The following is a 26,746-nucleotide window of genomic DNA, read 5'->3' as shown; positions in this document are numbered from 1 at the left end:
TGGCTCAGTGGATAGAGCGTCAACCTGCGGACTCAAGGGTCCCAGGTTCGATTCCGGTCAAGGGCATGTACCTTGGTTGCGGGCATATCCCCAGTGGGGGTTGTGCAGGAGGCAGCTGATCAATGTTTCTCTCTCATCGATGTTTCTGACTCTCTATCCCTCTCCCTTCCTCTCTGTAAAAAATCAATAAAATATATTAAAAAAAAAAAAAAAGAGTGGCTTGTCCCCTTCTCACATCAAGACCCCCTGAGGTTCTAAGACACAAATACAGGGCCCTCCACAGTGTCCACTTCCAAGCTAATACTTGTCGATGACACTTTATTAAGTGTTCCTAACTTTCGTAATTACCGATGGCACATCCGCTTACCCTTTCCACGCTCTCTGTTGTCCTTAGCAGCAGCCTGATTATTTGAAAGCAAACAGTGTAATGATTACAGAATTGCACAGCAGTTTTCAAAGTGTAAGAATTGGCACTTACTCCTGTTCTCACATTATTTGCCTCCACATTTCCTTTGCATTTGGAAGCCACAGTTCCCGGATCTTTAATACTGCATCCTGTTTTCTTCCCTGAGTTTCTCTCTCTCTCTTTTTAAAAAACATATTTGTATTGATTTCAAAGAGGAAGGGAAAGAGGGGAGTGGGATAGAAACATCAATGATGAGAGAGAATCACTGATTGGCTGCCTCCTGCAAGCGCTCCCCACCTTCCCCCAAGTGGGGACCAACCTGGGCATATGCGGCCGGGCTGAAGTTCTCTTTGTTACCCTCCCCCCCCCCGCCAATTTGTCTCTTAAAATATGAACTTAAACTAGCTAGCTAGCTAGACATTTCAAATGGCCATTCTTTACCAAATATGACATTTATACCTCTTATTAAAACTTTTGTATTTTATGAGGAAAAAGAGACGTCTGCTAGGGAAGTATCAGAACACTTTTACTTCTGTGTTAAATGTCTATCTACCTATCTTGCCATAGCCGGTTTGGCTCAGTGGATAGAGTGTCTGCCTGAGGACCAAAGGGTCCCAGGTTCGATTCTGGTCAAGGCCCCATACTTTAGTTACAGGCTCCTCCCCGGCTCATCGATCTCTCACATTGATGTTTCTCTCTGTCTTTTCCTCTCTCTTCTACTTTCCCTAGAAATCAATGGAAACATATCCTCAGGTGAGGATTAACAAATGTTTATCTCCATTGAGTGATAGCCTTTACTTTAGATCAGCGGTTCTCAACCTGTGGGTCGCGACCCCTTTGGCGGTCGAACGACCCTTTCACAGGGGTCGCCTAAGACCATCCTGCATATCAGATATTTACATTACGATTCATAACGGTAGCAACATTACAGTTAGGAAGTAGCAACGAAAATAACTTTATGGTTGGGGGGTCACCACAACATGAGGAACTGTATTTAAAGGGCCAGAAGGTTGAGAACCACTGCTTTAGATCATTATTGGCTCCGAGTCCCACTCCAGTGTTTCTTCATATCTTTGTTAATTCATCTATTTGTGCGTGCCAGGTGCAGTGTTGGGGCCTGGAGATACAAAGACTAATAAGTTATGGTCCCTGCCCTCCAACCTACGTCTAATTAAAATGCTGCAGCTAGAAGGGATTCTGGATCCTGCCTGTCTGTCTGTCTGTCGGTCTGTGGTCCGTCTTTGATACTGACCAGCAGGACAATCGACAGTACTCCAGTACTGATGGCCTTGCCGCCTGTCTTTTCCTCTAATGGGAGCCCACTCCGTACTGACCTTTTGACAGAGTGAACTGAGTATTCCTCTTGTGGGTCCACTGTCCCACCACCATGCTGGTTTCCCCAGAGGCACCCTGGTGTGGGGATCGCTACTGTCAGCTTTCCGGTTTTGACCACCACTAATGAAATCGCTAGAATTGCCCCAAATACCGTATAAAAATATCTCCTCCTCCTTCTTTAAATTGTTCTACTACATTGCTTGTTCAAAGAAAACGTACTAAAGGAAAAAGTGACTTGTAGCTCTATTCACTCCAAATTGAATATTTTTAAGGGAATATTTTTCAGTTTGTCAAAAGCATATCAAGAGCCATAAAATTTTTTTACGTGCTCTGGCCCTGTACTCTCACCCCTGGGAATTGATTCCAAGAATGTAATTTGAAAGAGGTTAAAGCTCATACGCACAGATATTTTGCAGCATTATTTATGTTGGAAACAACCCAAACATCCAATAACAAGGGAACAATTTGTAAATCTTGGTACATCCAACGTAACAAAATTATAAGCTGCCACTTGCAGTCATAAATTTTGAAAGTATGTAATACAGCAAGAAAACTCTGATAACTTTATTTTTTTTAATTTATCTTTATTGTAGAAAGTATTATAGATGTTCCCTTTGTTTATTTGTGGGGGTCCCCCCCCCATTGACCCCCTCCATCTCATACCCCCGCCTCCCAGGCCTTCATCACTCTATTGTCTGTGTCCAAGGGCTATGCATATACGTTCTTCGTTCCTCAGTTAATCACTCCCCTCCCAGCCATCCCTAGCCCTGCCTTTCCTCTGAAATTTGTCAGTCTGGAAAACTGATAATTTTAAAGTGAAGGAGCAGAATTATGAAATTATACCTACTGTATAAAAATTATGTGGGCATATGAAATCCTAAAAGGAAACCATTAAGAATTATATCATCTGGTTGATGTATTTATCTTGGTAAAGTTTTTTTTTACCACCGGTTCATGTCTCTGCTAAAAATGATGGCCTTGGTGGTACTGTCATTATATAGAGTATTTTTCACAAACTTTAGTTTCTGTTACATTCATAATATTGCTTTCCTGGAGGACGGTGCTTCTCAGATTTCAGTGGGCATTCATCTCACCCGGGGATCTGATTCTGATTCGGTGGGTCTGCAGGGGGCCTGAGAGTCTGCATTTCTCACAAAGCCCCTGTGCTGCTGGGCCTAGAGCTTCCCTTTGTGTAGGAGGACATGGCTGCTGACCCAGTGACAATAGTGTCGTCTTGGGAGGCCATAGTAGACATGCTCTCTGCTACCTCCATGCTTGCCACAGCAACCGTTCTAGCAATTTGGGAGCAGGGGAAGGGGTGGCTAACGATGAGTGTTGTTGGGAAGGAAAAATGTCTCCTTTAGCCTTCTAAGTTCTTCTGGCTGGTTTAAGAATTGACATGAGACAGTTTAACAGGAGAAAATCATGTTTAATTTCATATGTATGGGAGCGCCATAAAACTATGGGGCTCACGGGCAATCAGGTACCTGGCGCTCATAGGCCATTCTGAATTAAAGAGAAGAAGTAGAAGTTGGGGGCTTCAAAGAGGAAGAATTCACATGGGGGTGGAAAAGCAAGTGTTTGCGGGGCCATGCAGAGACTCTGGGGACAGAGCTTTGAAGTCCCCCTTCCACACCCAGCTCATACTCTTCGTAAATGTCTCCAGTGATGGTGCTCCTCCTGGTTGAGCATCGACCTATGAACCAGGAGGTCACGGTTTGATTCCTGGTCAGGGCACATGCCTGGGTTTCGGCCTCAATCCCCAGTAGGGGGCGTGCAGAGGCAGTCAGTCAGTGATTCTCTCTCATCATTGGTGTTTCTATCTCCCTCTCCCTTCCTCTCTGATATCAATTTAAAAAATTTAAATATTCTATGCTGTATCAAGCTTGATACTCAGCCTCCTTAAGCCACTCAACTAACTTGAATTTTTTCAATCAACAGAAATGCCGGGTGGCACTGAAATATGATTGATTCTATGTATGATATAAAGAGTGAGAAAGGATCTGCTATGGTAATTACGCTAGCGGTGGACTTTGATACAATTTGGAACCTGATTAAAAAGTTGAAAATCCCATCTGTGTTAAGGAAAGCTCTGCTCAGAGTTACTACCCTGGGAAGAAAAATCTAGGCCTTGGCAAAGAAGTGTTAAGGCCCGGTGGTGTGAAGCAGAGAGCGCCAACTTGTAGGGAATGTGAGGAAGTAGGACATTTTCTGAAATGTGGGAGCAGCAGTCTACCTTTGCATATGAACACGATGCAGTGCTGGGCAGTAACCAGGAGGCGGTGGGAATTTGGGCTTTCCTTTGAATTGTAGCCACACCAGTGGCTGCCAAACCCTGTCCTGTTGTTTCCAGACGATAATAGCAAGTTTCCAACTTGATTCTCCACAGTAACTGAAGCCGGCTTTGGTGCTGACATTGGCATGGAGAAGTTCTTCAACATCAAGTGTCGAGCGTCTGGTCTGGTGCCCAACGTCGTGGTGCTGGTGGCAACAGTGCGCGCTCTGAAGATGCACGGAGGCGGGCCCAGTGTAAGTCGCGTCCTCCCTGCCCAGGGAGACCTGTTGTAACATGAAGATAAAGCAGAGTTTAGCCCTTGAAAAACTCTCACCTGCTAATAACTCCAGATTTCTAGAATGTCTCCTTTTTCACAACTCACCATGATAGGGCACTGAGAGTTTAGTAAGTTCTAGGAAGCAGTAGCACCTGCAAAGTAATTGCTAAGCAGTGTTTCGGAAAGGAGCAGAGCGTAACCACTTTTTAGTCCTAAGATTCATATCTGAAGCTCATGTCGGCATTTTGTAACCCCACGGTGATGGGAGGCTCTGGCTCCCGAACGGAGCCCATACAGATGGACTGGTGGCTCCTGTGGGTGAGTCTGGTCCATGTTTGTACAGACAGTTTTTTGTGGGTTTTTTTTGTTCACTGATTTAATCTAGAACTCTGTTCCTTCTGTTTCTGTTTATTATCAGTTCACTTTGTAACTCTCTCATTTCTAAGAGAGCTTTGCTTGGAAAACATGAATTCTGTTTTCACATTTTTAAAGACTTTTGATATTAATCTATCTTATTATATACAGAATTTACACACATGTGAAAGGATTCCCCCCTCCCCCCCCATTTCCACAGACAAGGTATAAGTATTTTTCTTTTTTCTTTTTTAGGTATTTTCAAAGGGAGAATATGAAATCTTATACTGATTAATCATTTTTGAAATAAAATAACTTGGAGTAGCTTTATCATTTATAGTGTTGATCTGTTAGACACACTGCCAACTCTGATTTCTTAGGTATACTGTGTACACAAGTGATTATTACATAGCAAGACTAATGCTGTACACTGTTTAGTCGTCCTCGCTGTTTTTGTCCTAGGAGAGGCCAACATTATTTTATACCAGTTTTCAGATGAGAAAGTGGAGGTTTGAACGGTTTAGGGAATGTTGGCAGTGTCAGGGGCCAGCAGAGAGCCAAATCGGAAGCCTGGGGCTTGGATCCAAACATCCACCGTGCAGAGCTGTATGCTAACAAAGGATAAACATTTTCCGAACCCCAACCCCACTCTAAGCATTTCATTGTAGCCTAAAGCATCATCATTATTTCAAATGGAAGGTTGACATAACACGTATTATAAGGTCGTAAATCCTAAAGAATTCTGATTTTGCTCAAAACATCGCTTGTAGCTACCATCACTCCTTGTCTTTAGACTTTAAATCTATATACCAACTTCCATTTTCAACATCAAGTGAACTGTTTTTGCCAATATAAGATGCATTTGAAATTCCCCCTCCCTGTTTTGCACCCTGAAAATTATAGAATCAAAAGGGCTGTAATACTGGAAAGGGCTTGGAGGCTGTCTTGCCTGGTTCAGTCATTGTAAAGGTGAAATTGCTGAGGCACAGAGGACTCAGTGGCCTGCTTAGTGTCACATCTATTTAGGGGACTAATCAGACGTAAAAATCAAGGTCTCTTTGCTCCTAGCCCAGAGCTTTTCCACACTCTAGTCTCTGTCCTATAAACATTCTCTACATGATTTATAATCCTATTTCAGTTCGTCTTAATGCACGTGCTCATTGTTTTACAATGGTTGCATTTTCTGCTCGCCTTACTCTTCCCCTTCACTTACAGTCATGGTTTCATGCCAGTGATGATTATGACAGAGCTCAAGTTGCCGATAACGGTGGAGGGTAATAAAAGGGAAGGATCAGGAAGCCGGCGAAGCTTCGCATCACTCTCTGGAGCTTCAGGGGCGCCTTCTGTGTCCCTGGCTTATGAATGTCTATATGTATGTCTCCCTACTCAACTTTTAATTCCTCGAGATAAAGGACTATGTCTTCTTAATTTGAGTATCCCTAGTGCCTGGCATAGTCTGCATCCAGGAAATGTTTTCAGTAATTGGATAATAAATGAACTTTCATCTTCTTAATCCTATAGTTCCTATTATTCATCTCAGTGTCACTCCTTCTTACTTGAATCAGCTCCATGGTCATTTTTTTTTTATCCACTATAATTTCTACTTCCTTTAGATATCATTACACAAATAATCATGGCTATCTCTTATGTTTATTCAGCTTGGTTGTTTTCCATAGTTTGTGCAGTGGAAAATCCTGTGACCCTTGAACTTGCCCATTTTAGCCGCAATCATTTTGAATTCATATCCTGTCTTCCTAAGTGCTGAGTGTTCTTGGTGCAACATCAGAACTAACATTCTCTTCCAGTTTCATTTGACAATTCACTCTCTAAACCCATTGTATTAAGAACCAATAGGGTATGTATTTATATAAAAAGAGAGGTATTATAAGGAGTTGGCTTATGCCATTATGGAGGTTGACAAGCTCAAAATCTGCAGAGTGGGCCAATAGGCTGGAGACGCAGGAGAGCCAGTAGCTCAGTCCTAGTCCCAGGCTGAGGAATTCTGCTGGAGAATTCCCTCTTGCCCAGTCTCCGTGTTCTAATCAGACATTTCAACTGATGGGATGTGGCCCACCCACATTGTGGGGGGCAATCTGCTTTCCTCAGAGTCCACTAATGTAAATGTTATGCTTATTCAAAAAACGCCCTCACAGAAATACCCAAAATCATGTCTGACCAAATATCTGGGCAGCCTGTGCTCCAAGTTGCCACATTAAATTAACCATCACACCCAATATTGCTGATTTTTGGTGTATGGTGCAATGCCTAGATCTAATTTTATGTTTTCTGTATTAATAACCAGTTGGCCTGGTCCTTTTTACTGAAATAGTTCCTCCTTTCTGATCTTTAAGCCTCCTTCCTCATCAATCAGTTCTACATGCAGGTGTAGGCCTTTTTCTGGGACCTGCCTTCACTTGCACTGGTCTCGTTACATGTAATTGTGTCTGGGCTGCACTGGTAGTCTGTCGGCCAAGCTTCCGGTTCCTTCTCTTCCTCCACGCATGCCTGGCCTATGACTGACCCTTTCCCTCCCATATGTATTGTAGGATTCGTTCAGGAAGTTCCTTGAAGAATTTGTTATGATTTTTATTGAAATGGCATTAAATCAGTAGATCAATTTGGGAGATTTGACAGCTTTCCATCTAAGAACATGGGACATCTCTTCATTGATTTAGGTCTTTTTAAATGTTTTTTAATAAAGATTTATAGTGTATTTCACAAGGTTTTCTACATCCTTTTACAGATGTGTTCTTGTGCACTTTATATTTTTAAGTAATATAACAGGTTACTTCTGGATTCTTACATATTGCTATAATTTATATACAGTGACCTCTCTGATTTCCTTTTTTTCGATGTAGAAGTGACATAACATTATACTAGTTTCAGGTGTGCAACATAATGATTTAATATTTGTGCACATTGCAAAGTGATCACCACAGTGAGTCTAGTTAACATTTGTCACCATATATAGCTGCAAAAAATTTTTTCTTATGATGAGGGTTTTTAAGAATTACTCTCTCAGCAACTTTCAAGTTTGCAACACAGTATTAGTCATAGTCACCATGCTGTACATTACACCCTTATGACTTAAAAAAGTATCTTATTAATTGTACTACTTTAGCTGTAGATACTTCGGAGAGTTCTATATGGGCATTCGTATCTGAAAATAATGAGTTTCTTCCTTTTCAATCTTTATACTTTCTTTCTTGTCACTCACCAGGTCTTCCTAGATACAGTGCAGTATTAAATAAGAGTGGTAATACTGGGCATTCTTTTCTTATTCTTGATCTGAAAGAAAATGCTTTTAATAGTTCATCACTATGATATTTTCTGTAGATGTTTAGTATATGTTCTTTATCAGGTTGAAGAAATTGCCTTTAATCCGCAGTTTGCCAAGTTTTCATACTAACTAGGTGTTGAACAATTTTCTTCATCTATTGAGATGATATGTTTTTCTCTTTTAATCTATCAGTGCTGCAAATTATATTATTGAACTTTCAAATATTACATGAACCTTTGGAGGATATGTTTAGAGAGAAGAAGAGGGAGAGAGAGAGAGAAACATCCATGTGAGAGAAACATAGATCGGTTGCCTCCCATATGTGCCCTGACCAGGGATCAAAACTGCATCGTAGGTATGTGACCTGACCAGGAATTGAACCTGAAACCTTTTTGGTGTATGGGACAGTGCTTAACAACTGAGCAACCTGGCCAGGGTGACTTTGCTAGTCTTTCTAGAACCAACTTTTGGTTTAGTTGACCCTCTTGCTGTACTTGTGTACAGCCCATTCTTCCTGCTTTTGCTCAGTGTTGGATTCTGCAGAACTGTGCATGTGTGCAAGCTCAGCAGTACTTTCCGTCCTTTTTTCAATCTAGCATTCACTCAGTGCTGGGAAAACCCATCTGAAAATACTTCGTTTTCACACACGATCCAAAAAACAATCTGATCTATTACAGAGGTAACTTCTTTCCCAAGGATTTCAATATTCTCAAGACCTCTTCCACTGAGAGTAAGTCACCATGCCCTCAGTAAATCAAAATGTTTTCTAGGGTTTCACTGAAACCGGTAGCAGGCCATTGATAAAAACCATGTGGGATTGTGGAAAAGTACAAAATTGGGTTTCAGAACCCTATTATATTCATGCCCCTGTTCTGCTCTCGTTTGCTCTATAACCTTCGGCAAGACACCTGCATTCTCTCACCTTTCTTCGTCTTTAAGCTGTCCTGCCAACCTAGGCCAAAATAAATAAATAACTAAATAAATCGTAATGGCATTGCTTTAAAATGACTTAAAAAAATTGTGTGCTTTGTATAATTCAGGTATCGATCACATTATCAATTCCATTTTATGCTAGGATAATGGGCAACATTATGAAAGTTCTCAATATTGGCTCAAATTGGAATCGCCTGGGGGAATTTTTAAATATTACTGATCCTGGGTCCCAGCCCCAGAAATCCTGCTTTAATTTGTCTGGGTGGGGCCCAGGAACCATTGTTTTTTTAAAAACTTCCCACGAGAATTTATGTTCAGCCAGGATTGCCAGTTACTGGTTTAAAACGACAAAATGTACTTTTAAAGACACCTTCCCTAAAAGTGTCTGATTTGTGTTTCTTTCGGCTCTTGATGAATTCGAGGAAGCATTATTTTTTAATGTTTTTAATTATTTGAGAGAGAAGCATCAATTGGCGGCCTCCTGCATCCCCACTACTGTGGATCAAGCCTGCAACCCCCGGCATGTGCCCTGACGGGGAATCAAACCAGTGACCTCTCGGTACACTGGACAATGCCCAACCAACTGAGCCACAGCAGCGAGGGCTAGAGTAAGCCTTTTAATGAAATTATTCTTCATTTTGTCTCATCTCAGGTAACGGCTGGCGTCCCTCTTAAGAAAGAATACACAGAGGAGGTAAGAGTGACTGCTTTAAAAGGCCACAGTGGAGAATCAGTCACACCCAGTTAACCACTGGCTTGCAGTTCAATGCAATTAGTGGATGAGTCCTCCACCCACGGCGACTTAGAAAAGTGCTTTTCTAATAATCCTAGAGGAAAGGGTTGGGGGTAGGGATACAATCCATTCAGTTAACTCTTCAATCTTAAGAAATAATAGATATGGGCTTTACCTACTGCTCCTTACCCCCAGCTCACGGTCTCCAGCACAGAAACAAATACACAACTTATATCCATGTATTTAGGTGTGGGAAAAACTGACTCCTGGCGTTATGACTTGCCTGAGTTACTTGACTCTGTAGACTTTGGTTTACTGTCAACAGTACCTCTCCTCTCCTACAGGTGGCGCCAGGGGTTCGAGCAGAGGCTACTAGACAGCTCTCCTCACCCTCCTGGAGCCTTCTTCTTGTCCACCAACCTGCAGGGGCGTGGGCACGTTGCTTCTGTCCTGGCCACTGGTCAGCTGCAGAAATAGCTGCCTGACTCAAGACTCAAATATGTCATTGGACTCCGAATAATTTTAGAAATGGTTTTGAAAAGGAGCCACCTCCTCCTTCTTCATTCATCTCTCCTGGGGGGAAATGGGACCTGTGTATAGCTCCTGCATAGCTTCTAGGTCCACAGAGTGAGCAAATATGGCAGCAAGCCCTGCCACGGCGGCCCTCCCAGCTGAGTGTGGCAGGTGTGGTGGGATGCGATGCATGGGGGTCTGGTTTTCTTGCAGAACATCCAGCTGGTGGCAGATGGCTGCTGTAACCTCCAGAAGCAAATTCAGATCGCTCAGCTCTTCGGGGTTCCCGTTGTCGTGGCTCTGAATGTGTTCAAGTAAGTCAGGCGTCCTCCTTTCAATGTGGTCGTAGCGCTTGGGCCACCCTGTGAACTAGATTTGTGTCTTAGGATGTTGGTCTTTCTCCGCTTCATCTGAAAGAATCCAGGAGTACTCTCCTCTTTCTGTTTGTTTGGTTTGGTTTGATTGGCTTCATTACAGCAGAAGTGTTCTCAGATGTTACTAGGGAAATGAAATCTATATAGTGACTTACATTTCTTTGGCCTTTTTTTATTTTTTTCATTCCACCCAGCATTTCTGTTTGAAAAACTGTGGATGATCAAAGGGATGGGTTATGGAATTTTCTCAATAAAACCCTTAACAACTTGAAATATTTGAATCATGTTGCAAGGGATTTTTTTCCCCCATGTCTTTCTTTAAGTCTGATTTATTTAAACATGATGTAACCACTTTTGATGTTTAAAATATATTCAGTGTTAGGGAACAAAGTTCTGTATAAATGGTTAGTCTTTCTTTAAAAACATCGCTAAATGAATGCAGATGCAAAACCACAAACATTTTCATCACTAGGACTGACACCCGGGCTGAGATTGACTTGGTGTGTGAGCTCGCGAAGCGGGCCGGCGCCTTTGATGCGGTCCCCTGCTACCACTGGTCGATGGGTGGAAAAGGGTCGGTGGACCTGGCCTGGGCTGTGAGAGAAGCTGCAAGTAAAAGAAGTCGTTTCCAGTTCCTGTATGATGTTCAGGTAAGATCCCACAACAGTCACGATGGCTAATGTTTCTTATTCTTGAACTGGTGCTGAAAGCTTCGCATGGCTTGTCCCATTTGGTCCTCACAACAGCCCACAAGCAGAGAAGGAAGAGAAGGTGAAAGAGGGTAAGCCATCTGACAGGGCCACATTGCCAAGGGCAGGCCCGAGCTCCCTGCCCCAAAGCCTGTGCCCTTGACGGTTCTCTGCTTCCAAATAGTAGGCCTCAGTGAGGAGGAGCTTTGGAGAATTGGGTCCCACAGCTAACACTCTCAGGATTTGCACAGGAACAAGACTTTGGAGCGTCTCCATACAAGACTTCTGAGCGTCTCCATAAGGCTTGTCTAATCGTGGGTCGGATTTCCTTTGTTCATTTCTACTATAGCTCTTCTTCCTCGTTTTAGTTTTCTTGAGCTATGTTAAGTATATATTTTTTAAAAATTTTAAATGATGGTAAAATACACATAACATAAAATGTGCCATCTTTATCATTTTTAGGTGTACAGTTCAGTGGTATTAAGTATATTTACCTTAAACAATAGCTCCCCATTCCTTCCCTCCCCTCTGCCCCTGGCAACCACCATTTTACTTTCTGTCTCTATGAGTTTGACTAGTCAAACTCTAAGTAGCTCATGTAAGTGAGACTATGCGGTACTGTATTTGTCTTTTTGTGACTGGCTTATTCAGTTTTCAGTTCCTTTGGGCTGAATACCATAGACTAGGTAGCTTATAAACAACAGAAATGAATTTCCCAGTTTTGGAGGCTGGGGAGTCCAAGATTGAGACAGATTCAGTGTCAGGTGAGGGTCTTCTCACTGCATCCTCACAGTGTAGAAGGGGTGAGGGAACTCTATAGGGTCTCTTTTATAAGAGCACTAATTCCATTCATGAGGGCTCCACCCTCATGACCTAATCACCCTCCCCCAAAGCCCCCACCTCCCGATACCATCACTTTAGGGATTAAACTTCAACACCTTCAGGGGACATAAAATGTTCAGTCTATAGCAGTAACTTAACATAATGTCAAGATGCATCCATGTTATTGCATATGTCAGAATTTAATTCCTTTTTAAAACTGAAGGGTCATCTATTGTATGCATATACCACATTTTGTTTATCCATTCATCTGTGGGCTACCCAGGTTGCTTCTACTACTTGGCTATTGTAAATTATACTGCTATGCACATGTGTGTAAAAATCCTTCTTCGAGACTCTGCTTGGAATTCTTTTGGATATATACCTAAAAGTGGAGTTGCTGGATCATCTGGTATATTTTTAAACATACCTGGATAATGAGCTTTCACTAAGAAAATCTGACTTCCAGGACCTCACTTTTCCTCAGTTTACCCCGGCACCCACCTAAACATCTCCATTCTGCCTTCTATGGCTCCAGCCCTGGCTCCTAGCTTTGTCCTCAGAGGTAGCCCATGATTGCCAGGATGGATAGCCTGCAGCTGACTGCTTCTCCATCCCTCACAGATTCTGTCTGTCTGTGTCTCAGATGTCACAGCAATAGCATCACCCCTCCTTCCTGTTCAGATGGCAGGGGCCAAAAGCTGAATAAAAAAAGGTGAATAGTAGCATTGCCTGGAAGTCTAGCGCTGTATCACCATGAGCGTGATGTTGACCTGAGGCGAAGGCTCCCTCTGAGGAAAGCTTGCGTGCCAGGCATAATGAGTACTTTGTACATTAACTTTGTTGCACCCGATGTTCCTGTTGGGGAGGAATTGTTGACATGCCCCCCAACCACCACCCCTCATTTTACAGATAAAGAAACTAAAGCACAGACAGGTCAAGGAACCTGCCCAGTGTCCCACAGGCAGAAAGAGGCGGAGCTGGGAGAGTATTCAGAATGATGGAGGCCATTGTCCTGCTCTGTTCTTCAGGATTCAGTCCTGTGTTCACAGCTGGGGGTGGGGAGATACTGCCAAAAGGGGCAGTAACTGAGTGACCCGCCTGGAGAGGAGCATGACAGATGGGCCCAGAGTCCGTGCCAAGTGAGGGAGACAGTACAGGCTCAGGAGATGTTTGTGGAAAGAAGGATTTCAGGAATGTACTGGGATGGTTAGCCCAGAAGAGGTTTGTCATGTTGCAAAGCCCTTGTATGAATGAGACTAAGATGTTCTGCGTTGCAGAGGTGGTATAGGGTAAATAGGGGGAGGAGACTTGGGTTTTACATGAAGAAAATTATTCTAATTAGAAGCTGTGGGTTCTCTGACCCTGGAGATGATAAGCACAGACAGAGTCAGCCCTGCAGTGGGCACGTCAGGCATGTAGCCAGTCAGATGGCGGCTAGCCCTGGTGATCTGTAGTCCTCCCTGCACCCTGCTGCCCAGGTAAACCTTGCCGGGCACAGCCCTCAGCCCTTTACACAAACTGTAGGAAAGTCACTTGCAGACCATCACCGTCCCGTCTGAAGCACCCACCCCGCTCTGAGCGGCAACGGCAGTTTTGGTTTTTAAATGAATGATTTCATAAGTGTGTCTCTTTTCAAGCAGACCATCCCAGGTGAAAAGGTCAGGGAATAGAGGCCTGTTCCTGAGTTCTGCTGGCTCAGACATGCGCACTAACCCTAAGATGAACCCTTTTCCTTCCCACTAAATTTATTTTTCTTGAATTCCCATTCTTCACGGAGATAATGCTGTTAAAATGTCTGCTCTCCTGTGGAAAGGGAAAATTTATAATAATGTGGTCTGAAGTCCTACATTTGATAGGTGGTCTCAAGGCCAGGATTCTTACCTCCTTTGCCAACATATGCTGCTCCCTTTTCTTATAACAGAAATTAGATTTGAGCTGCATAATTGTTTATTTGATAATCAGCCTCCCGGCCTCTTGTTACATGACTGTTTGTGAAAAGAGTTAGTACTGCTCTGGTTCACTTCATACTGCCTCCCTCAGAGCTGTGTTCCTGTCACTGGTAAGTGAGCCCATTTACAACCTTGTCTTGTAACAGCATAGAAATCTGAATTTGTTGGTGCAGACGATAACCGAGCTCATACTCTTCTTCCCCTGATTTCTTGCATATTTAGTGCTGGGGAACCTTTGTAGACTAAGTAATGGTTTTCTTGAAACCCTTTCTGTTCCCTTCTGTCCCCCCCCTCCCCCCCCCCCCCCCCCCCCCCATGACTAATCATTAGGTGCTTGGCAGCTTGGTAGGTGTGGGATTGCTCTGCAGGAAGAAAGGCGATAAAATGCTTTTGGATGAATCACCCTGCTGCCCCTGCTTCTCAGTTCAGACTGGGCTTGTGTTGTGTGCCTTTTGGGACCTCCTCCAGATCCATCACACTAGGAATGTATTCAGTACAAGATCCATGGTGTCTGATTTCAGGTGGCCCCACCCCTGCCCCAGGCCTGTGTTACAGAAGAAAGACACCTGAGATCACTTGGAGGAAGTTGAAATAGTGTGGGAGCACAGGGCATGATTGCTTGTGTGTGGGGAGTAGAAATGGCTCGAAACCCCCATGGAAAGAGGAACAGTTAGAGAGAGAGAGACACCTGACCTCATAGACACTGTGAGGCTGGACAACAGCAGGGAGCCCGTAGTTAAAGCAAGAAACAAGCTACACTGCTGACTTGGGGGTCTGTGCTAAACTTTACAGAAAATTGAGTTAAGCAGCCACTCCTCGAGAACAATTCTGCACATTTTTAACCAAAGTATCTCCTAATTCAAGAGTAGGCAACTTTTGATTAGAGTACTGGAGGCAGTTGTTGATTCATAATAATTTTAAAAATTTGCAATAAAATGCAGTGACCTAATTGCTCGTAGGAAACTTATCATGTAGGAATTAACATATTTAAATTTTAAATAGAGTGCGTCACATTCTCTCAATCATATTGTCACCAGAAAGGGATTGGGCCCGCGGCAGGTCTGCCTAGGGCCGGCCAGTAGTGTATGGATTCTTGATTTCATGCAGGAAAAGATTTTACAAAACAAGTCCAGGTGATTTTGAGAGCATATTTATTAAAGCTGGGAACAGTGAAACAAAGGAAGGGCTTAGGATAGAAGAGGCAACAGGAGAGAGAGCCTAGGTGGTGCTCTGCTTTAGCTCCCTAGAAACGGTTAGAGCAAAGAAGTGAGCCACGCCGGGCTGCGTGGACTCATTGGAAGTAAAAGTCATAGTGACTGTTTTTAGCTCACTGAAAAGTCATAGAAAAGGGGCCTTTGAGACAGGTTTAGGGACTTAATGCAGGATAAGCTGCAGTAGCCACTGCCTGTTGCTCCCCTGGTTGCAAGTCTCGCTGGGAGAATTTAGGAGAAAGAGCAAAATTACATGTGTTCCTAAGATGATGTAATGCGGGTCAGAACTTCATTGTCCTGAGGGCCCAACCCTTAAGGGAGTGGTCGTGCAAGGGCTTGTTATGGGTGTCATATGAGGCTATTCTTTCTGGCCCCTTGTTCCTCCTCTAAGGGGGTCTTATGACTAGGACAGTGATGGCGAACCTATGACACGCATGTCAGAGGTGACACGCGAACTCATTTTTTTGGTTGATTTTTCTTTGTTAAGTGGCATTTAAATATATAAAATAAATATCAAAAATATAAGTCTTTGTTCTACTATGGTTGCAAATATCAAAAAATTTCTATATGTGACACGGCGCCAGAGTTAAGTTAGGGTTTTCAAAATGCTGACACACCGAGCTCAAAAGGTTCGCCATCACTGGACTAGGAATATGCCAGGGGAAGAAAGGTCAGGGAAGGGTTTGGACCACAAGACCAGCCATATGAAAGGTCAGGAGCGGGTCCAAACCACACAACCAGCAATACGAAAGGTTAGAGGGGGTGTAAACTGCATGACCAGCAATATACTAGGGGAGGAAAGGTCACCCCCAGCGTGAGGTCCTTGTGTTCCCAGTTTTGCCTGTTGCTAGGCACCCAGGGCTTTCCGCCTCCGTAACCTTCTGTAGCTGGCCTACCATCCTTGCTCTGCTCATGTCTATCTAACTGCTCGCCACAATATTATATCAATCATATTAGACAACCACAGTCCCCTTTAAGAAGCTAAGAGTTCCCTCCAAGTTCATCTTCTATATGACATTTTCTTTTGTATTATTACTTTTTACAATATCTTTATAGTTGACTAGTGTAATATCTCTGCAAGCTCACAGGAAAATAGGATAGCAGAAAGACAAATCCATGTTTGCACTTTACTAGCTAACATTCCTCTTTCATACCTTTTTTCAAGCAAAGGTCGGTGGATTATGCATTATAGATGCAGAAACAGAAGTTCAGAGAAGATGGGGGACTTACCCCCATAACAAAGGGACACTTAGAGTAAGAAGAATAAAGCCTTGGGGTCATGCAGAATTGTGTTCAAATCTTGACAAGGTTTAATTCCTACTGCAGATACAAATTTGGGTAAGCTGACCCATATCTCTGAGCCTCGGCTTTCTTATCGATAGTTTCTGAAAGTAACACCAATCTCAAATTCACCTCGTTGCTGTGAGGACCAAGTGAAATGCCTCGGAGGAAAATGCAGAAACGTAGGAAGCTGGCAAGCAGTGTAAGATCTTCCTCCTCAAAAATTAGGAGAGAGACCAAGATGGCGGCGTAGGTAAACACCGGAGACCGCTGCCGCAAACAACCATTTCAAAAATACAACTAAAAGACTGAACGGACATCACCCAGAACCACAGGAAGGCTGGCTGAAGAGAGACTCTACAACTAGAAGGAAAGAGAACAGCAAATCGAGGCTCAGAGGCGGCGCAGTGTGGAAAATACAAAGGTACCGAGGTGCGCGCGCAAAGCGGGCTGGTGGCTGAGGGCGCGGTTGTCGTTTTCTGCCGGGAGTGAGTCTCAGACTCTGAGCTCCAGATCCGGGCGAGTCTCTAGGGACCCAGACTCAAACGGGAGAAGCGGGATTATCCGGCATCAGTGGGAACCTGAGGGCAGCTTTCTCTCCGAGGTTTGCAGGGGCTGCCGGGGTTCTGAGAAGCAGAGCCTCTGGGAACGGGACTGAGCGTGGCCATAACTGCTCCCTCCGCCCGCCCTGTTGATCCCGCCCCGCCCAAAACCTGCGCACAGCCATTTGCCGATTGCCTCAGGCAAAGGCTGGATTAGCACCTCCCCAGAAGGCAGACGTTTTCCACACAGCTGATTTCCACAGCCAGCCGGCCTGGTGGTCAAACCCCTCTAGTGTTAACTACAACAATTAAGGCTTGGCTAGAACAAGACTGCGCACAGAGACCACAAGGGGGTGCACCAAGAAAGCATAAAAGATGCGGAGACAAAAAAACATGACAGAAATGGAGGATATGGAGCTAAGAATCGCAATTTTGAGGGCTTGCCATAAATTTGTGCAGAGCCTCACGAAAACTAATGAGACCCTCGTTGCTACGATAAAGAAATTAGAAAGTAAGCATACACGGACTGAAATAAAGAATATTACACCCAATAGCAGACCAGAGGAGTACAATAATCAAACCAAAGATTCGACAAAAAACACCCAATTGGAAAAGCAAAATGAAAAAAGAATCCGAAAGTGTGAAGATAGTGTAAGGAGCCTCTGGGACAGCTTTAAGCGGACTAATATCAGAGTCATTGGAGTGCCAGAAGATGAGAGACAGCAAGATATTGAAAACCTATTTCAAGAAATAATGGCAGAAAACTTCCCCCACCTGGTGAAAGAAATGGACTTACAGGTCCAAGAAGCGCAGAGAACCCCAAACAAAAGGAATCCAAAGAGGACCACACCAAGACACATCATCATTAAAATGCCAAGAGCAAAAGACAAAGAGAAAATCTTAAAAGCAGCAAGAGAAAGAGGCTCAATTACCTACAAGGGAATACCCATACGACTGTCAGCTGATTTCTCAACAGAAACTTTGCAGGCCAGAAGGGAATGGCAAGAAATATTCAAAGTGCTGAATACCAAGAACCTACAACCAAGATTACTTTATCCAGCAAAGCTATCATTCAGAATTGAAGGTCAGATAAAGAGCTTCACAGATAAGGAAAAGCTAAAGGAGTTCATCACCGCCAAACCAGTATTATATGAAATGCTGAAAGGTATCCTTTAAGAAGAGGAAGAAGAAGAAAAAGGTAAAGATACAAATTATGAACAACAAACATGCATCTATCAACAAATGAATCTAAGAATCAAGTGAATAAATAACCTGATGTACAGAATGAACTGGTGATTATAATAGAATCAGGGACATAGAAAGGGAATAGACTGACTATTCTTGGGGGAAAAAGGGGTGTGGGAGATGCGGGAAGTGACTGGACAAAAATCATGCACCTATGGATGAACACAGTGGGTGGGGAGTGAGGGTGGAGGGTGGGGTGGGAGCTGGAAGGAGGGGAGTTATGGGGGGAAAAAAGAGGAACAAATGTAATAATCTGAACAATAAAGATTTAATTTAAAAAAAAAAAAAAAAAGATCTTCCTCCTGCCGCGATCACTCAGAAAGAGAGAGGGCCTCCTGAATTGACTGCAAGAATTATCTTGCAGCGCAGGTACCTTTGGAGACTCTAGGATTGATTTCCTGTCCAAGCGGCTTAAAACCAGGAATTAGAATCCAAGGCTTCTAGTGCACTGAGAAAGAGATGTTGGGTGTGGCAAGAGCAGCATCTGGTGTTAGAATGGTGGGATTGGACGTACCTGGGTTCTGGCTAGGAAAGAATTCAGAGCCAAGACTCCAACTATAAGCGACCATTTATTTGGAAAATCACAGAGGTCGAAGAAGTAATTCATAGAAGAATTGGGCTTGGGAAACAAGTTATAGAGCAGCGGTTCTCAACCTGTGGGTCGCGACCCCTTTGGCGGTCGAACGACCCTTTCACAGGGGTCGCCTAAGACCATCCTGCATATCAGATATTTACATTTTGATTCATAACAGTAGCAACATTACAGTTATGAAGTAGCAGCAAAAATAATTTTATGGTTGGGTCACAACATGAGGAACTGTATTTAAAGGGCCAGAAGGTTGAGAACCACTGTTATAGAGGCAAAGGAAGGGCCCTTGGAGCTTAAAAGTAAGGAAGATAACGGTGATGCACAGTGGGGGAGGGGGGAAGGAGGAGAAAGGCCCCAAGAGGGAGAGTGCATTGGGTCTTATGTCCCAGGGGTTTTAAATTGGAGATTTTAGGAGAGGTCTCAATAGACTATTCATTAGCTTTCCGGGTGTGTTCTTTCAGGATCAGGGTCTCCACTGATTGATTGGTCAGCTCTAGGGCAGGGGGTCACTAGTCAATGCAGCTGGTCCTGAAGTCAGCCTTGGCTAAGGTTTTGCGTGTCTGGTTTTGCTGCTTTTCTGGGCCTCGAGCTGGAATAGAACTGAGGCCTAAATGTCATCTCTAGGGAGGAGAGGACAGGGGGTCTGAACCCAAACCACACGGCCAGCGACATACTAGGGGAGGAAAGCCACCTGGGAGTAAGGTCCCACTCTTACAATTGTCCTCTGCGAGGCACCCACGGCTTTTCACCCTGATGACCTGTGCACCTGGCCCATCGTCCTTGCTCTGCTCCTGTCTGCCCACCACAGAAAGGCACCACCAAATCACAGCAAGCCGTTTAGCGTTGTTTCTCCATTCGAATTGAAAACCATTCGTGATGTAGTAGAAATTCAGTTGCTTTTGCAAAGGATGGGTTGACGCTGAAAGTCAGCTTGCAAATCAGTCTGAATATTGTTTGTTAAATCAGGAATTAAGGTTGAAAATCATCTCTGTAGCCTTCGTCTAACCTTGCAAACATCTTGAGGTGTAACCTTGACAGCAAGAGGGGCTAGTGTTTGTTTTTATTAAAAGGTCTTTCCTGTTCCTTGTGTGAAGCCATTCTCTTGATCACAGCGAGGGGGCTGGATACAGGGAAATCAAAACAGACCTGGGACTCAGCCCAGGGCCCCAGCCAGCATCCCTCCTTCCTGGACTATTGTGCTTTCACTGCCTGGACTTTAGGCGTCTTCTCTCCTGCTGGTCTTTTTAACCCGTTAACTACCACCGTCCAAAACGGAAACCATCCCCACGCACCACGGTATTTTGAATTTAATTTAAAAAATCAATTTGCAGTGAATATTATAAAAATAAATATATTACTCACAATTTGGGTGTTCTTGAATATTTTCAGCTGAAAATTCTCACGAAAAATAATTTTAAAGTTGATCAGGGCTGCCACTTAGGGAAAACTTTTTTGTTATAGACGCGCGTGGCGTGTGGGGAAGGCACGCCGCTTGCGTCTGCGGACCCTTGTGGCGTACAGTGGGTTAAGGCAGGGGTTTTGTTTTGGTTTGGTTTGCTTTGGGTTGGTTATTGAGGAATTATTTTCTATTTCTTAATGATTGAAACTTGAACATAGGCCAGTTGTTCGGGGCGGGGGGGGGGGGGGGGGGAGTTATCCTTTAATGGGATTCCAGGCATTTGCAACCAGAGCCTCAAATTTTAAATAAATAAAAATGCCTTCGTATGACTACTTATATGTATGTATAAGTAGTGTATATATAGTGTTTTTAAATTGTGGTAAAAATATACATAAGTGAAATTTCCCATTTTAACCATTTTTAAATGCACATTTCTTTGGCATTAAGTACATTCACACTACCATATATATATATATATATATATATATATAGTTTTAGTTAATAGAATTTAAAAACCGACAGTGACGTTTTTGCACATCTCTGTATGTCTCCTATATTTCAGAATCATTACAAAGAAACACTCCAAGGAGAAGGGACGTTCTTCTTGTTGCCCTTGTCCCTGTACTGTTTCTCCCCCTCGGGGCCTTAGACCTCCTGTGGCTCTTTGCTCCCTATCCTCAGCCCTGTCCTTGGTCTGTGTGGTTCCCCCACAACCGCACCTCCCTCCCTTTCTCCTCCCTGTGCATGGAATGTGTGGCGTGTTCTATAGGAAGCTGCCCCTTACATCTGCCAGTCATTAAGTATCCCATTCAAGAACCCATTTCTCTTCCCTATGTACTCCCTTATATTCTCCTTTCCTACTGATGATCAGGCTCCGGTCATCCAACCTCAACTGCTTCTGTCCCTCACCACCCTCTTCTGCCCTGGCCTCCTCCCCATGGTTCAGCCCTGAATTCCCATATCATCTCCCCTCGACCACACCACACCCACCTGCAAACTCTCTTGACATCTCTGTCCAAACTGGATTCTTCTCCAGCCCTGGCTTCCGGGGTCTCTGTCAAGTCTCTGTGGGCCTGCAGTCTGTCACCCACCTCCTCGGCCGCCACCTGCTCGCTCACCTGTGCTTGATGGGTCTTGTGAGATTGGACACTTGCTAGAACCAGCCCAGCTTCCTCACGCAGCCTGCTGGGCCCTGTGTGATTCTGGCAAAGCTCCCCCGGCTTTGTGTCCGATGCTGGAAATAGCACCTGTGAGAAAAACAGTGATCTGGATCGGCTTCCTTTGTGCATGTCACAAGGATTCCAGTGACTTCATTTAAGTGCCTTCTTCTATCCTGAAAAAGGGACTGTCGCTCTGACAGAAGTTTCTAGAAATGCATTTATTTCATCTCAAATGATAGACGAATCAGAACAGACTGAAGGCTGTGAAATGAACTGTCAGTGTCCCAGCACATGTTAGCTCAGTGATGGCGAACCTTTTGAGCTTGGCGTGTCAGCATTTTGAAAAACCCTAACTTAACTCTGGTGCCGTGTCACATATAGAAATTTTTTGATATTTGCAACCATAGTAAAACAAAGACTTATATTTTTGACATTTATTATATATATTTAAATGCCATTTAACAAAGAAAAATCAACCAAAAAAATGAGTTTGCGTGTCACCTCTGACACGCGTGTCATAGGTTCGCCATCACTGTGTTAGCTGGTCCATCCCTGCCCTTCTGACTTAAATTCACACATCACAGCATTGTATGGGGACAGTATTCATTTTCTCAGCCTAAAGAGCAAGCACTAAGGAGCATTTTTTAAAATATCATCACAGATGTTATCATTAAAGTCTTCACATTTAGCAGACCACTTCAGCAGAGAAAACTATACCCTTATGACGAGACAGCATTGGATGAAAGGATGTGATGGAAGGACCTGCTGTATTTCTTCCCTTTGACGTTGCTATAATCTCCCGTTTGAGAGTGTAGAAGCTCACCTTAGAATGAGCACCTCCGGGTGAACTTGCTGCTCAGGGCCAGCGAGCCGACAGGGATGGCCACTCAGAGGCGGCTCGTGGACATCAGCATGTACATCGTGGTAGCTCACATGTGCTGCTCACGTGTGCTGGTTTCCAGCTAAGGACATGCTTTGTGTCGAGGATATGGGCCTGTTCTTCTCAGTTACAACGAGAGCTGCTCTCCTGACCCTGAGGGTATGTTGTCAGGAACCCCTTGCACCTTGGGTACGCTCCATGTAAGTTACCAGCCAATGGTGTCATGTTATACTTATCGTTTTTAAATATATTTTTATTGACTTCAGAGAGGGAGAGAGAGAGAAACATCAGTGGTGAGAGAGAATCATTGATCGGCTGCCTCCTGCACGTCCCCTATTGGGATCGAGCCTGCAATCTGGGCATGTGCCCTTGAGCAGAACCGAATGCAGGACCCTTCAGTCTGCAGGCTGATGTTCTGTCCACTGAGCCAAACCGGCTAGGGCACGTTATACTTTTTTATTTAAATACAGGAAAGGTTCGCCAAAACCGGTTTGGCTCAGTGGATAGAGCGTCGACCTGCGGACTGAAGGGTCCCGGGTTCGATTCCGGTCAAGGGCATGTACGTGGGTTGCGGGCACATCCCCCGTGGGAGATGTGCAGGAGGCAGCTGGTCGATGTTTCTCTCTCATCGATGTTTCTAACTATCTATCTCTCTCCCTTCCTCTCTGTAAAAAATCAATAAAATATATTTAAAAAATAAATAAATAAATAAATAAATAAATAAATAAATAAATACAGGAAAGGTTATTTACCAAACTGCACTTGCAGGTCATTTAAAATTCATGCTTCATTTAAAATACAAAATGAAACAATTACTGTGTCCGGAGGTTTCTATTCAACTTGCAAGTTTATTCATTGGTCCTTCCCTTTAATTATTTTATGGGCATTGGCAAACATTTTGCCCACATCACAGCATAGGAACGTCTCATTCGTATTAATTCCCCTCTGTGGCCTTGGTGAAACAAAAGAACAATGTAGTTTTTATTCCGTGTGGCTGGCGAAGACACGGCAAAGTGGCCCAGCACTTCAGCCGCCGTGGGCTTGTTCGGAGCAAGCGGAGTGTGGGTGGTGGAGCGCTGTGTCGTGTTCTCCTGGGTCTTCCAGGAGGTCTGAGGGCTGCGGACAGCAATGCCGTATTATAAAGCTTCTCGCGTCCTTTTCCTCCAGTTCCAGCAGTTTCATTTCTAACTCTCTTCTGTTTCACTTAATATTCTATTCACTTTATTTTCGCCCATTTTCTTCTCACCAAAAAAATAATTTTTTTTTTATTTCGATAACTGCTTTCTGGAACTTGTAGATCAGTTTTATTCCACGAAAAAGCACATCTGAAGTAACTTCAGTGAATAATTCCGGCAGCTCTCTCAGGCCTTTTCGAGGAGGCTGTGCTGTCTAACTTGGAGCCTGGATCACCACGTCCACGAAGTGAACATTGAGGAGCATGAAGGCCCACCCTCCAGCTTACCTCTATGCTGCCACCACTTTTATGGTGTGCCTGCTCTATGCCAGGGACGGTGCCACAGTGTGGCCTCTGGTCACAGTTATTTCCTGTGCTATGCCACCGTTCAAGTTCAGAATTCATTTCCTCAGTTGCACTAGTCACATTTCACCTGCTTAACAGCCACTGGGTGCAAAGTGCAGGGAGAACATGTCCATCATCACAGGAAGTGCCCAGTGGACGGCTCTGTGCTAGACCATAGGTTTGGGACCTAACCAATGCAGAATATGTTCAGGGTTACATTCTGGGTGAAGATGAAGATTTAACGTACACGGTTAGCTCAAAATGATCTGAGATACAGTACTAGTTTAGACACCAGGCTTTGTGAAGTAGCTTATTAATATGCCAACCATCATACAAGAGTATAGATACTGTTTCCAGAATAAACCTTGTGTTTGCTGCCATTCACACCTTGATGTGTGCCGTCCTCTGTGTGTCCTTTCAGATCCTTGCTCAGATCTCTCACGTCCTTCAGGCGTGATTCAAGGTTCTTTTTTATGTCTTGCCCGCTTTTGCTGATTGCCCTGCCTTCCCTGCAGTCCGTGACCTCCCACCTTTAATAGAAGGGTTCCCGGAGCCCTTGTCACACACTGTCCTGTCCCATTTGTTGACTCACCATTGTCCTCATGCCACGAGTGCTTTGTACAGAAAGTCCCTGAAGTTCTTTGCACTGCGTGACGTCTTGCAAGGACTTGCCGTATATGGTTATTTATTCCCTCACCAGACGTTTATGAAATGCCTACTGTGTGCAGGCCACAATCCTAGGTAGGGATATGAGGATGAAAGATGTGGTGAATAAATAAATTAGTAAATATTTATGGAGCCAGGGGAAAGCCAGGCATGACTAGTGCATAAACACTCATAATTTAGTTTATCGTTTTACTTGTTTCAGAAAAACTACCATTTACTACAGAGAATATCAAGTTCAGATCAGGATCATTGGGCTGAGCTTGGCTTTTTTTTTTCTTTAAGGATTACACTTCTGCCCAGAATCAAGCAGAGAAACAGCAGGAACTTCCTTGCCCGCTGACACAATATAAATAGCCCGTATGCAATGGGAACTGCCTTACTGGGGCCGTTTTTAGTTTTTATATTAAACCCAAAAAATCTGCTAACTGAGATGTTCTTTTTATTTATTTACTTGCACATGTAAGTGAAAAAGGAAGATTGTGGTAGAGGGCCCAAGAGAACTTTGGTGGTGGGACTTCTGGCTGCACTGAGCCGAAGCACTTTGTTTATTCAGCATGCGGGCCCGGGTGTTCGTTGGCGGTGCAGTCTCCCGTCCTCTCGCTGCGGGGGGACCAGGGGGCATCCTCACCTCTGAGGGATGGTGAGGCTGGGTCTGTACATTGAGGTCAAGTTGAAAACCAAGGGTGAGGAGAACAGGCTTCCCGCCTGGGCCTCGGCTGCTGGCCCCTCCTGCTCTCTGCACGGCCTTCTGCTCCAGCCATGTGTCGTGTGGGGGAGGTTGCAGTTTTCCTGCAGGAAATTAAACAACTGCACAGCCCTCAGAGTCAGCCTGGCACCTGCTTGAAATTCCCACAGCACTTTCAAATGCATATCAGAAAGGAAGACAGGTTAGGTGTTGACCAAAAAAACCTCTATTTCCTTATGCCCGAAGGATTGGAAGCTGGATCTCCAGGAGGGATTTGTCCAGCCCGGGCCTACATGCTGAGCTCACAGCAGCATTCCACACAATAGCCAAAAGGCGGGACCAGGGCCCACTGGCAGATGAGTAGGTTTGAAAATATAGTAAGTGCACACAATGAAAAACTACTCAGCCGTAAAAAGGAAGGCAATTTGGGCACGTGCTACAACGTGGATGAACTCTGAGGACATTGTGCTAAATGAAAAGCCAGGTGCAAAAGGACATCCATTGTCCATGCGTCATGCCACAGATCTGAGGTCCTGGGGTAGTCAAATTCCCAGAGACAGGACGTGGAAAGGTTTGCCAGGAGCAGGGGAGCTGGTATTTAATACGGACAGAGTTTCAGTTTTTCAAGATGAAAAGAGCTCTGGAGGTTGGTTTTACAACAAGGAGAAGGTACTAAAGAATATGAAACAGCCCTTGCTGGTTTGACTCAGTGGATAGAGCATCAGCCTGCAGACTGAAGAGTCCCAGGTTCAATTCCAGTCAAGGGCACATGCCCGGGTTGTGTTGCGGGCTCGATCCCCAGTAGGGGGGCGTGCAGGAGGCAGCCAATCAATGATTGTCTCATCATTGATGTTTCTGTCTATCTCTCCCTCTCCCTCTCTGAAATAAATAAAAGATATATTTTTTAAAAAAGAATATGAAACAGTACAGTTAAAAATGGTTAAGATGGTAAATTGTGTCATGTCTCTTGTACCACAATTAAAATTTAAATATTTATATTTCTTGAAATGAAGTATTTTCGTTTTTAATACCTACCCACACTAACACCTTCACTAGTCACCATTTGTTCCCATGTGAGTTCTTTAATGATTACCTAATAGAAAAGTTACACTCACCGACTTTATTGCCAGATCACAGAATACAGCAAATAGTGCTACTCTTCTCATTAAATATGTTAGGAGTAGTAATATCTGTTCTGTTGTCCTTTTGTTTTGGTCCCAGAGGAAACATAACTCCTTTAGTGGCTATTGCCCCCACGCCATAATAATATTACCTGAGGTTTGTATAGCGAGACACTTACAGCACGTTCTCTCATTGCTTCCTCGCTGCAGTAAGACGATGTAGATAACAGCCACCCAGCTGTGCTGTGGCACCCACAGACGGCTGGAGCGGCCGGGAGGGGGTGCAAGCAGAGACAGGACGCCGAGGGGACACTGCCTGGGACACACTATCCTGAGAACTGACTTCCCTGGCAAAGCAGGGTCATTGTGCTTGCTGTGTGGGTGCTAGAAATACCTCTCAGCTTCCTGTTAACTTTTATTCCTTAAAAAGGGCTGCTCTTTGCAAGGCATTTATTGACGTGACAGGAGATCATATTAGTTTAAGTGCAGCATCAACAGCAGGCCTTTC

At 44.1% G+C, this 26,746-nt stretch overlaps 1 protein-coding gene across 2 annotated transcripts in view; it reads left to right on the top strand.

Annotated features, from left to right (window-relative positions):
• Positions 1-26,746, top strand: part of MTHFD1L (methylenetetrahydrofolate dehydrogenase (NADP+ dependent) 1 like) — a 160,828-nt gene that overhangs the window by 91,678 nt on the left and 42,404 nt on the right. For both annotated transcript variants that reach the window (XM_070417468.1, XM_070417469.1), the window contains exons 21-24: positions 4,131-4,270; positions 9,513-9,554; positions 10,320-10,420; positions 10,953-11,130. In XM_070417468.1, the coding sequence (XP_070273569.1) occupies positions 4,131-4,270; positions 9,513-9,554; positions 10,320-10,420; positions 10,953-11,130 (461 nt within the window). The remainder of the gene's footprint in view (positions 1-4,130; positions 4,271-9,512; positions 9,555-10,319; positions 10,421-10,952; positions 11,131-26,746) is intronic.

Source organism: Myotis yumanensis, unplaced genomic scaffold, assembly GCF_028538775.1.
Source record: "Myotis yumanensis isolate MYYU_CA2020_CCGP unplaced genomic scaffold, mMyoYum1.0.hap1 SCAF_6, whole genome shotgun sequence".
In the NCBI taxonomy this organism is placed as follows: Eukaryota; Metazoa; Chordata; class Mammalia; order Chiroptera; family Vespertilionidae; genus Myotis; species Myotis yumanensis.
This window is presented reverse-complemented; position numbering and strand designations above follow the sequence as displayed.